The 12815-nt window shown below is 37.5% G+C and overlaps 1 protein-coding gene and 1 long non-coding RNA gene across 4 annotated transcripts in view; both read right to left on the reverse strand.

Moving 5' to 3' along the window:
- Positions 1–3424: 3424 nt before the first annotated feature.
- On the reverse strand, positions 3425–5913 carry LOC118010482. The gene is made up of 3 exons (XR_004679211.1): positions 5901–5913; positions 3679–5624; positions 3425–3440 (listed from the first exon to the last, which is right to left on the reverse strand). It is a non-coding gene; the product is annotated as an uncharacterized LOC118010482 (long non-coding RNA).
- Positions 5914–8637: 2724 nt separating this feature from the next.
- YTHDC1 (YTH domain containing 1) overlaps positions 8638–12815 on the reverse strand; it is a 35952-nt gene continuing 31774 nt past the window's right edge. For all 3 annotated transcript variants that reach the window (XM_035004878.1, XM_035004877.1, XM_035004879.1), the window contains exons 16-17: positions 11914–12048; positions 8638–9644 (exon numbers count right to left, since the gene is read on the reverse strand). In XM_035004878.1, the coding sequence (XP_034860769.1) occupies positions 9420–9644; positions 11914–12048 (360 nt within the window). In that variant the 3' untranslated portion in view covers positions 8638–9419. The remainder of the gene's footprint in view (positions 9645–11913; positions 12049–12815) is intronic.

Raw genomic sequence — 12815 nt, forward strand, 5'->3', positions numbered from 1 at the left:
GCAGTGAACCACAATTGGGAGGGAACTCACAACCCTGAAACTTCTTCCTGAAGAGCAAAGGCTTAGTCCCCCAAATTGGACACCCCAACTTTTTTTTTTTTTTTAAAGATTTTATTTATTTGACAGAGAGAGAGACATAGCGAGAGCAGGAACACAAGCATGGGGAGTGGGAGAGGGAGAAGCAGGCTTCCTGCCGAGCAGGGAGACTGATGCGGGGCTCAATCCCAGGACCCTGAGATCATGGCCTGAGCTGAAGGCAGACACTTTAACGACTGAGCCACCCAGACGCCCCTGGGCACCCCAACTTTAAGACCCCCAAAACGCATGGTTTGAAAGCTAATGGGCTCATGTCCACAAGACCCAAAGGACTGTAATGAACTGAGAAACAGCTCTTAAAAAGGGTTCGCATGCAGAATCACTCACCACAGGGCCCAGCGCAGAAGCAGCTATCTGAAAAGCTTCCAAACCTGTGTGAAAGAAACTCATTTGCTAACCTTAAAAGCACTGGCCAGAAAGGCAGGAGTTTTTTGGGATACTCTCAGGGGATGGAGGCTGCTGGGAGCCACTTTTGACAACATCCCCCTCCTCCTCATCATGTTCATACTCTCCCTCTACCAACCACTCTCCAGAGTGCCAGAATTCCCCAGAGGGAAGCTTTTACACTCCTCTGATCCCCAATTTTTACATCTGGTGTCCCTGACCTTATGGCTGCAACTCAGGGGAAGCCCTTGATCACTCAGCCCTGGGAGGCCTGTGGGGCTTTCATTCCTGGGTCCCATGGGCTATAACAACTGGAAAGGCAGCTCTTGGCAGATTACTATCCCAAGGGTACTGCACAGATAGCAGACAGAAGCACATCCTCAGTCTTTCTGAGAGAGAGGCCTATTTCCAGGAGCTTTGGCCTAAGGGCCAGCCTTCTGGTATAGCACACTTCTAGAGGCCTATAGAGATGCTCTCAGGAGACTGTTAAAACTAATAAATTCAGTAACGTTAATAGGCTACAAAATCAATATACAAAATTTGTTGCGTTTCTACACACTAATAATGAACTATCGAAAGAGAAATTAAGAAAAAACATTTACAATTGCATCAAAAAGAATAAAATACCTAGCAATAAAGTTAACCAAGGAAATGAAAGACCTGTATACTGAACACTATAAGACATTGCTAAAGAAACTGAAGACACAAATAAATGGAAAGATACTCTGTACTCACAGATGGGAAGAATTAATATTGTTAAAATGTCCATACTACCCAAAACAACATATTCAATGCAATTCTTTTTTTTTTTTTAAGATTTTATTTATTTATTTGAGAGAGAGAATGAGAGCACAAGAGAGGGGGGAGGGTCAGAGGGAGAAGCAGACCCCCTGCTGAGCAAGGAGCCCGATATGGGACTCGATCCCGGGACTCCAGGATCATGACCTGAGCCGAAGGCAGTCGCTTAACCAACTGAGCCACCCAGGCGCCCTATTCAATGCAATTCTTACCAAAATCACAATGGCATTTACAATGGAAATAGAAGAACAATCATAAAATGTGTATGGAAACAAGACCCTGAATAGTCAAAGCAACCTTGAGAAAAAAGAACAAAGCTGGATGCATCACACTCCCTGATTTCAAACTGCATTACAAAGCTATGGTAATTAAAACTGAAGGGTACTGGTGGGGCGCTTGGGTGGCTCAGTCAGGCAAGCATCAGACTCATGATTTCAGTGTAGATCTTGATCTCAGGGTCATGAGTTCAAGGCCCACAATGGGGCTATACGCTGGGCATGGAACCTACTTAAAAAACAAAACCACAAAACAATGGAACAGAATCCAGAATCCAAAATTAAACCCATGCATATATTGTCAATTAATTTACAACAAAGGCAAGAATATACTATGAGGAAAGAAGTTTCTTCAATAAATGGTGTTAGCAGGGAAAACTGGACAGCCCCAAACAAAAAAATGAAACTAGATCACTATTTTACACCATACACAAGTTAACACAAAATGGATTAAAGACCTGAACTTAAGACCTGAAATCACAGAAATCCTAGAAGAAAAACATGGGTGGCGAGCTCCTTGACATTGATCTTGGCAATGATTTTTTAGATAGGACTCTAAAGGCAAAAGCCACAAAAGCAAAAATAAAAAGGTGAGACTGTATCAAAGTAAAAAGCCTCTGCACAGCAAAGGAAATCATCAACAAGATGAAAAGGCAACCTACAGAACAGCAGAAAATACTTGCAAATCACGTATCTGATAAAGGCTGAATATCCACAATATATAAAGAATTAGTAACAACTCAATAGCAAAAGAAGAATCCAATTTAAAAAATGGGCAAAAAGGGACACCTGGGTGACTCAGTCAGTTAAGTGTCTGCCTTTGGGTCACGTCATGGTCCTGGGGTCCTGGGATTGAGCCCTGAGTTGGGCTCCCTGCTCAGTGGAGAGTCTGCTTCTCCCTTTCCCTCTGCCCCTCCCCATCTCCACTCATGTGTGCTTTCTCAAGGAAAAAAAAATTCTTAAAAAAAATTAGGCAAAAGATCTGAATAGACATTTCTTCAAAGAAGGCATACAGATGGCCAACAGATACATGAAAAAGTGCTAACATCACTAATCATCAGAGAAATGCATATCAAAACCACAAAGTATTACCTCACACCTGTAAGAACGGCTATTATCAAAAAGACAAGAAATAGCAAGTGTGGTTGAGGATATGGAGAAAAAGGAACCCTTGTACACTGTTGGTGGGAATGTAAATTGATTCAGCCACTGCAGAAAACAGTGTTAAGGTTCCTCAAAAAATTTTATAGCTACCATGTGACCCAGCAATTCCACTACTATCTACCCAAAGAATATGAAAACACCAGTTCAAAGATATATATGCACCCCGACTTTCACTGCATTACTTAACAACAGCCAAGACATTGAAACAACATAAGTGTCCACTGGTGAACAAATGGGTATGGGTAAAGACAGGATACACGCATGCATGTGCACGTGCACACACAAACACACGCTAGAATATTACTCAGCCATAAAAAGAATGATATCTTGTCATTTGAGTAACACGGAGAAACCTTGGGGTATTATGCTAAGTGAAATAGGTCTAACAGAGAAAAAGGCCATATGATTTCATTTATATGTGGACTCTAAAACAAAAATCAAACAAAACCCAGACTCACAGAGAACAGATTGGTAGTTGCCAGAGAGGGAGGTGGTGGTGGGAGAAGACATGGGTGAAGGCAATTAAGTACAAAGGTCCAGTTATAAAAGCAGTCACAGGGATACAATGTACAGCATAGGGAATATAGTTAATAACATTGCATTACTTTGTAAGGTGACAGACAGTAACCAAACTTTCGTGATGACCATTTTGCAAAATATATAAATGTCAAATCCACTATCTTGTATGCCTGAAACTAATATAATGTTGTATGTCAATTATACCTCAAATTTTGTTTTTTGTTTTTTTTTTTTTGTTTGTTTGTTTTTTTTTAAAGATTTTATTTATTTGACAGAGAGAGACACAGTGAGAGAGGGAACACAAGCAGGGGGAGTGGGAGAGGGAGAAGCAGGCTTCCCGCGGAGCAGGGAGCCCGATGCGGGACTCGATCCCAGGACCCTGAGACCATGACCTGAGCCGAAGGCAGTCGCTTAACCAACTGAGCCACCCAGGCGCCCATACCTCAAATTTTAAAAAATACGATTGTGGGCTATTGAGTTAAAATAATGAGGCTCAAAATAAACAACAAAAACCAAAAAGCCTGACTTTATTGCATGCAATAAATAAAGTCTGAAGCACCCACCAGAGATGATGATTAAATGTGACATTATAAAAGTTCTCCTTTGATTTTCCTCCTTACCCTATTTTTTATTATGCAACTCCAATGTGCTCTGAGCACCTTTCCTCCACATCCACACTTGGATCTGATGAGTCCAGTTACAAGACATATCCCTGTATGACTTCTGGATAAGCTGAAATGTACTTTAACATAATGTGTTTGTCCCTAATGATCCTGCGCCCTCATCCTCTATATTTTATTCAGATCTATGACCTCTTTCCAAATCCTTGACTGTACTTGCAGGGTCTTTGTTTCAAGGTCCAGTGAAAAAGAAAAGTTCCTCAAAGATTAAAAAAAGTTCTATTCTATTCTATCATGCAAGGTAATTCGGGCTTTGTCTTCTTGTTTGTTGGATTCATCTTAAACCAGTTTCCTGAAGCTGGCAAAATAGTAGAACAATTCCAGGCTTCAGTCACATACTTTAGTTCCCTGAGGTGAAAAAGTATCTCTTCTAGTGTCTGTCTCCTGAGAGCAAATAAATCTCTTTCCCAGAAATCCTCAGAAAAACTCCCATGGCATTTCACTGGCCTATCTATGTATGGTAAAACTGCTCAGTTCTAAGCCAAGCCCTGGCAAAAGGAATGCCATGCCCTTACTGATTTAGGAGTTCCTAGGGGAATAAACTAATATAGGCCAATCAAGTCTACTCTGAGGATGGGGCCAGCTATTCCTAAATCCTCAAGTCTACTCTGAGGATGGGGCCAGCTATTCCTAATTCACAAGGTGGGACAGGATACTTAAGTGACAGTTAAAGAACTGTCAGGATAAATAAAAGAATGGTGGCCATATAGGAAATCAGTAACATTCACCATAACCATTATTTAACATTTAATAATAAAAAGTTAGTGGGGTCTGTTCTCAAATTCTCAAAACTGTGTGTCCTCATGGCAGTAATGACAGCTGCTATATTACAATGTAGGTTTCTAAAGATGTCTGCTTACAAATATGATGATAGCCCCAGTTTTTGCATGAGGTTTTCTATACAACAGAACATGGGTATGTGATTTTGAAATAAGACATGACAAAAATGGGGATTTAACCTTATCCAAAATCCCCAAAAGGAAGTCTGTATATAGTATATATTTCATATGCATTTAAAGTTTGAAAACACAAAAATAAAAAAAGAACAAGTTAATGTTCTAAGCTTAAAATTAATCCCAATAACATTCTATCCCCATAGATTTCAGTTAAAAACTCTCTAAAGTTGAATAGATGGAAAATACTTCATCTAAAGGGAATGTTCCCATAAAAACCACTTAAGTCTTAATTTGTATCAGGGCACCTGGGTGGCTCAGTTGGTTAAGCATCTGCCTTCAGCTCAGGTCATGATCCCAGGGTGCTGCGAGCAAGCCCTGCATCCGGCTCCCTGCTCAGAAGGGAGCCTGTTTCTCCCTCTCCTCCTCCCCCTGCTTGTACTCTGTCAAATAAATAAAATCTTTAAAAAGTCTTAATTTGTACCAAAATTCTCATCTACTTCTCAAATATACTACAAATGAACAGGAAGTACACATCTTTGCATTCGAATAGCCAGTTATTTGCCAACTGATTTAATATTTTCAGCTAAAAACAACTTACATTTCAGAATCACTGAGTCCCTTAGAAACTTTGAGAGGCTAACTGTAGCCGCCTGTCTTCTTGCCTACCATATAATTTAAAAATAAAGTTCCTTTCAGTGACATCAGTGGAAGCCAAATCTACGACAAGAGTTTACTGACCTGTTACACCCTGAATATCATTAGTAGGATTGAACAGTCTTTCAGATGCCACACAGACACACAGAAAGAAGAAACTGAAAGGGAAACACAAAAGTGTGAGAGTTAGAAACGAGGAGGAGGCAAAAAATTAGATGAGCCGATGACTGTAAATTAAGCTGTTAAGATTCCTATCCCTATTACAGTGAACTTGAGGTCTAGAAGTTTGCCACCCACCCCACAAAAAGGAAGTTTGGCCCAATAATGTCATGTGCCTCATTTTAGTAAGTGTACCAAATTGCATTAGGCACTTTTTCTATCCAAATCAATTTTAAAAATCAGGATAAAACAATTCATGTGTCAGTCACCCTTACCTTGAGGTCAGGAAACTAGAATAGTCAGTGAAATGCTGGCAACAATTCTCATTTCCTTTTTCTTATTCCATACATCCAACATCCCTTGGGGTAATTTTAATAGTATGACAAAGCAGGATCTATGTCCTTCAGAAGAGTGACCAATGCATTCTACAGCAGGATGAAAAGAGATATCCAGAAGAAAGCTATGCCTATGACAAAATATTCTCAGTGAGTGAAAAGTCAGACATTCAGATAATAGTTCTATGAGATTGTGCATTAAATTTGATCAGACATCTGTTATTTTGTCATTTGGAAACTGCCCTTCCTGATGTAATTCCCCTGGAGCTGACCGTATTATCACCTGCCTCTTTTGCCTCCCACACTGGCTGGTCAAAGAACCCCACTTCCCTGAACACACATTAGATCAGAACTGGCTCCATGAAAACTATCATGGCTATTCAGTCCTTCTGAGAAAATGATACAGAACTCAGTGGAAAACTGGTCTCTCTCCTTCTGACACTGGTTAAGTATATGGATAATGGAAGATTGGAGGTGGTGATGGACATTTTTAGAACACTTAGACTACAACTAAGAATAAAGCCATTATAGAGGGAAAGCAAAGCCAAAAGAGAAATGACATACCTGAATGCAATTTCATTCCCTTGAACTTTTACTCCAGATAATAAAATCCCAGACTGATTTCTAAACTTTGAATAACTGAATTTTCTGTTTTTGACTTGAACATATGGGACTGTATGTTACCAATGTAGAGATTTTTAGAATTAACATCACAGAGTCCATGGAAGAAACCATGCCTCTCACAGTAAGAAAAATTATGTCTTCAATTAGCTAATCAAACATTTCAATTTTACAGGTCTATTATTTTGACTCCTCTGCATAGGGGAAAAAAATTATAAAGCAATCTTTTATACCATGTTCCTGTCAGTTTTCTCATCAAAAAAAAAAAAAAAAAATCAGGAGAAAAGTTACTGTGAGGATTAAATGAGCTAACATAAGTATACAGAATAATGCCTATTAGTAAGAACTCAATACATGGTAGCTTTTTAGAATAAATTAAGTGGATAGTTAATAAGCTTAACACCCAAAATACAAAGCATAGGTTAACTTCTAAGTGACTGGACACTTCAGGAAAATCCTCTCCTTAATAAGAAAAGCTAGAAGAAAATATGTTTAATATCCTTAGTAGAACCTAGCACCATTGTTTTAAACATATATTATGGTCTATTTCTTTCCAAAACAGATCAAATGGCTTCCTTGGAAACACCAAATTAGATAAAAATATGGAAACTTGCTCCATCAATTGCTACTTTTGTCCTCTTGGGCAAGTTTAATCTCTCTGGGCCTATCTCCTCATCTATAAAATAGGAAGAGGGATGTTACAGGAGGATGAAATTAGTAATGGAAGCACAAAGTACCTTTAACTGTTCAATATGATTTACAATTTCTTATTAGTATTACTATTATTTCAGGAAAATGGCTTATTTCTTAAGAAAACATTTTGGGGGCACCTGGGTGGCTCAGTCGTTAAGCGTCTGCCTTCGGCTCAGGTCATGATCCCAGGGTCCTGGGATCAAGTCCCACATCGGGCTCCCTGCTCAGTGGCAGGCCTGCTTCTCCCTCTCCCACTCCCCCTGCTTGTGTTCCTGCTCTCGCTGTGTCTCTGTCAAATAAATAAATAAAATCTTTAAAAAAAAAAAAAAATTTTTGGTGATTCCACTACATCTTAGAAGTTTTCAGTTTAAAAGGCATGGGGGAAAAAAAAAAACCCTTAGCTATTAACTTCTATTAAGTTTCTGATGAATACAAACATCAGTGAAGTGACTTCACCAATATCACCGTTTTCAGTCTAATTGAAGGCAAAGCAACTAGAACCCAGGTTCCCTATCACCTAGAGAAATGTTCCTTCTTCTCTACCACACTGCACATATTTAAAATAAATCCTTAGGCTTTATTTTTGAAACAGGTAAATAAAACTACTGATTATGAGTGCATGGAAAAAATATTCTAAATGCCAGGGAGAATATAAAAGAAGTAAACTGATAGTTTTAAGTATCTTTCAAGAGTGAAGTTTCTGCATTCCCCTTTTCAGACCAATACAGATTAAATATAAAATTGTGATCATGATTTGGTACAGACTGCAAGGTAAGTAGGACACCATGAAAAAAGTGGTCATATACTTAAATACCCCAAATGTTTTAAATATTCAACTTAATAAAAGCCAAAATTTCAGGTATAACTCAAGAAACTGAAATGCAAAAAAATCTTTCATAAACTATATTCTTGTGCGGCCCTTTATTTTATATAGCTTGTTACTATTGGGAAGGATTGATGGATAACTTAAACTATGTACCTGTAAGAGGTAACTTAAAAGTATATTTTAAAAGTAAAATAGAAAAACATCTTTAAAATAGTCCACTTATTGCAGATGAAAACAACAGAAAACCCGAAATAAGAAAACAATCCTGTGACCAGAGTAGATCCAAAAATGTTATCAAAAGAATAAATACTTAACCAAATATCAACATAATTCCATCAAGTACCATTAGTACTTATATTAGAAATAGAACTACGCTTTTAACATAATTGGCCTAGGGCAATCATTTCTGCCAAAATATGCAAAAAAGGGGGGGGGGGAACCAGGGTTCCTACACTTCCTAAACACAAAGCATTATGTTATGTCCACTAATGCCTAAGAAAACAAACTTGCATCCAGACAAGAAAGAAGTACAACAGGTTAAGTGTCAATCTTTACCAATTTATTTTATACAAAACAGTAGCAATGTAGAATATGGGAATTATCTTCCGCTGCCACACACGCAAGTTGTGAACATTCCAAGCCAATGTATACAGTTTGGAGGGGAAGGCTAAATGACAGCATCAACCATGCTACTGAACATAGGAATTTTTTATTTAAAAAGATTAAAAATTAGATAGCAATGTCTTCTTAATATTGCTCTCATCATTGAAGACTGAAGAAAAATAAAAAGTGACTTTTTAAGATTAAAAAAAGAGGGAAAGGGAGAAACAAAGAGGCTGCTACAACACTGCCATCCTGTCAAACCATCATACTTCAATATTTGCATACTTGATAGCAGCATTATTGTTACTGAACCGTGTGCAACTACGTTTAGAAACACATCAAAGCAAAATATCATGGCAGTCATCAATCAGGATCCAAAAAAAAGAAAAACAAAAAATAACTCTAGGATGAACACACTATAAGTAGATGAACATTTATGGAGAATGAATCAATATCTACATTCTTGGACTGTTCCATTCTGCTCCAATAAAAGTGTCAACTCAAACTGTCAACTGTGCATTTTTGGAGGATTTGAGTTTTTCCAGTTCTTATTATACCGCATGCTTGGAACAAAGAGGGATTTAATTAACCCTTCTACACAATGAACTTTAAGTAGACCGCTGAAAATAAATTTACTACTTGTAAACACACACACACACACAAAAAAAATACAAGATTTTTTTTATCTTTAAACAATCAGTGCTTCCAAAAGCGCATTATCTTCTATATCGACCTCTCTCCCCTCGGTCTCTGTCCCGGTCACATAATCGCTCTCTTTCTCTTTCTCTATCACGCCCTCTATCTCGTTCTCTGTCTCTTCTGTTATCTCTAGGGCGGTCTCGCTCTCGCTCCCGATCTCTTTCACGGGGTCTACTTCTCCGACCACTGACAACAGCTTGTGTGCGACGAAGGAAATCATCCACCCTCATGTCATAATCATGCTAGAAAAGGTAAGAAATGGGTTAGGTATGTCAAAAAAAAAAAGGAACTTATGGTCCCTATATTGTAATTACTGTACAGTAGAGAAAAAAATCTAGAGAAATGCACTAATGGATTAATTCACAAAATGCAATTTTGATACTGCTTAGAAAAAGGATTTTGATGTCTTACTAGGCACCAACAACAGATATTATTCAAATCCTGTTGAAACTCACTTCGTGCAGTTTGCTATATAACTTCAATGACTTTTCCATCTAATTTTTTAAATAAGATTCAGGCCAAAGTAACAACGATCACAGATACAAGGCTGATTGATGCCAACTATGCTAAGTTTCATCAGTGTTTTTCTGCAATAGGTGAACCCTATTTTTTTTTCCTTCTTTGATTCTACAAACTAACTTGACCCAAGTCTGCCCTCTTATGGTAAAATGAGGAATTCTTACCTTCCAAATTTTTTTTCCAACTAAACCAGTTAATGACAACTTATGAAATAGGACGTGATTTTAAGAAAATACTTTTAGTAAGATTGTTAAGTCTACTCCACACAGATCTAATAATACATAAAAGGCTGAGGAGGATGAGAGAGGGTAAGATGAGCAACTGGCCAAGTTGTCACTGTGGCTACTTATAATCTTGTTCCCTGCTCCAGCTTTCTACTCTTGGTTCTCAACTCACCTTTACTTAACTGAACTTGGTCTTTCTTCAAAAGTCAGCTCAAATATTCAGAATGTAAGGTTCAAAACCACGGTTCCACTCTACCTCTCACATACAATGAATACATGAATATATTAGCATAAAATATATACACTAACCAAAAAATTACATAAAAAGGACAAGTACCCTTTAGTAAAAGAATCTTAGAATTCCTATTTTGAAAATTATGTAATCATTTATACCACCACAACTTGGGATGCCTGGGTGGCTCAGCTGGTTAAGCATCTGCCTTCAGCGCAGGTCATGATCCCAGGGTCCTGGGATCAAGTCCCACAATAGGCTCCTTGCTCAGCAGGGAGCCTGCCTCTCCCCCTGCGTTTGTACTCATTCTGTCTCTCTCTGAGAAATAAATAAATCTTTAAAAAAACAAAAACAAAACAAAACAAAAAAACACCACAACTCATCTTAGCCAACTAAGATTTCATCATACATAGGCTGTGTATTTCTTCCTGTGTGACTGAAAAAAAAAAAGTCTATTAGTCAATTAGGATTCTCAAATTGTCTCACGGAATATTAAAGATCCTAAAAGGATCTGATTTTGAAGAATTAGTATCTTTACAAGAATAAGAAAATAATTAACATAAAAGTATCTCAAAGATAGGCTGGGCTACTCCTGACTGGCCCTCTCAAATATGCATGCTCTTCAACTAAGCAGGAAGATAAAGAATGTTTATTTGGCCCAACCAAAAAACTCATGTCAAGTACAGTGGCGGGAAGGAGGTCGGGGATGTCCAAACTGTACATCCTACTTTAACAACCAAACTACCTTTCTAAAACTATCAAATTTACACACAAAGGAATTATAACAAGTACAAGGAGACAATTTCAGTTTAAAAAAATAAAAGTACTATTAGAGGGAAAAAAAGAATATCAACCATTTAATAAACAATCTCTAACTAGTATAATGAAAACCCAAGAAATCTCCAACTAGAGATTGCCTTTCATTCATTCTGTTTTGAAGTTATCAAAAAAAGCTTTCCATATCAACCATATCAAATTATTAGAACCAGTAATTACTAAAGGACAATTACTCATCTGCCTTTCTTAACATCTGTTTGTCATTTGTTAGCATCGTCTTAAGAATCAGACAGAGGAGGTGAATTGATAAAATCTGGCAGAGAAACAAATAACTAAATGAGACTAGAGATGACCTGTTAAGTAACTTAATACACACCATCTATCCTGTGAAAACTAAGTCCGAATATACAGAAAGCTTAGAAACACCTATTTGCAATAATAATTAGTTATAACTGAAGACCCCTGTACCAAAAGAAAATATCCTAGTTATGATATCCCTATGACATTAGCTAAGAGTTACAAGTAGAACTTGCCTCAACTTGCGCAGTCTGCTTGATCAGTGAAAATAAATACAGTCTATTTAAATAATCCAAAGGGATTAGCCATTTTTAATTAAAACAAGTTGTGAATTACTTCCAAACAGCATTCAGTAAGAATATGAAACAGTCCACCACTCAACATAATCTAGTATCCCCACATTTAAATTATCAACAGAATTCAAAGTAGTTCCCTCATACTTGAGCCTTCTCGTGCACTTACTACTCTCTTATCTCTGTATCTTGCTTCATGTGGTACTGGGTGATGTCCTGAGTAAGGGGGATGAGCTTGAGGAGGTGGAGCATGGTGTTGATAGTAAGGATGGTGTGGAGGTTGTTCCATTCCAGGATAAGGAGCCTAAAAAAAGAAAACCACTTCCATAAACATCTACCAAATAAACCATTCTTAGAATTCCCCTATACAAACCACCTATCCCAAACAATTAATTTAATAATCTGTACGATCCACTTACTCTGACATAAAGGTTCTTCAAAATACCCTTTATGTGCTTGTTGAAAATACGTGCATAATGAACTAGTTATACATCCTTTAAGATTTTAAATACTAAGAGAACACAACAAACCATTACACAGTGCTTACAATGAACGAGGCACTGTCCTAAGCACTTTACACATCTTATTTCTCACAGCAACCCAATGAAATAGGTACTGGTATTCCTAGTATACAAAAGAGGAAACTGAGCCACCAACTGGTTAAGTAACTTGCTTAAAATCACTGCTAGTAAAAAGGTGGATCTGGGACATAGCATCAGGCATCCTGGCTCTAAGATCAATCATTAACCACTATGCAAACATCTACCCTTAAAAAATAAAAAGACCTCCAGGACATACTGAATTTTTAAATGCCATTATAAAATGAGTTAAGGGCAAATCGAAGATTACTTTCCTAGTTAGCGCCAAGATAATATTCTGACTTTTTAAAAATTTCACAGAATCTAAAGGAAAGCCATCCTATAATTCATCTATCTGTATACAGTACCTTAAGTGAAATAAGTCAGATGAAGAGGCCACATTACAGGCAGCATTTAAAAAAAAAAAAAAAAAAAAGATAATAAGAACTACTTAAACTTCCAAGTTTTTTATTTCTCAGGAACTAATGCTTTG

Source organism: Mirounga leonina, unplaced genomic scaffold (assembly GCF_011800145.1).
Source record: "Mirounga leonina isolate KUSES-001 unplaced genomic scaffold, KU_Mleo_1.0 Mir_129, whole genome shotgun sequence".
In the NCBI taxonomy this organism is placed as follows: Eukaryota; Metazoa; Chordata; class Mammalia; order Carnivora; family Phocidae; genus Mirounga; species Mirounga leonina.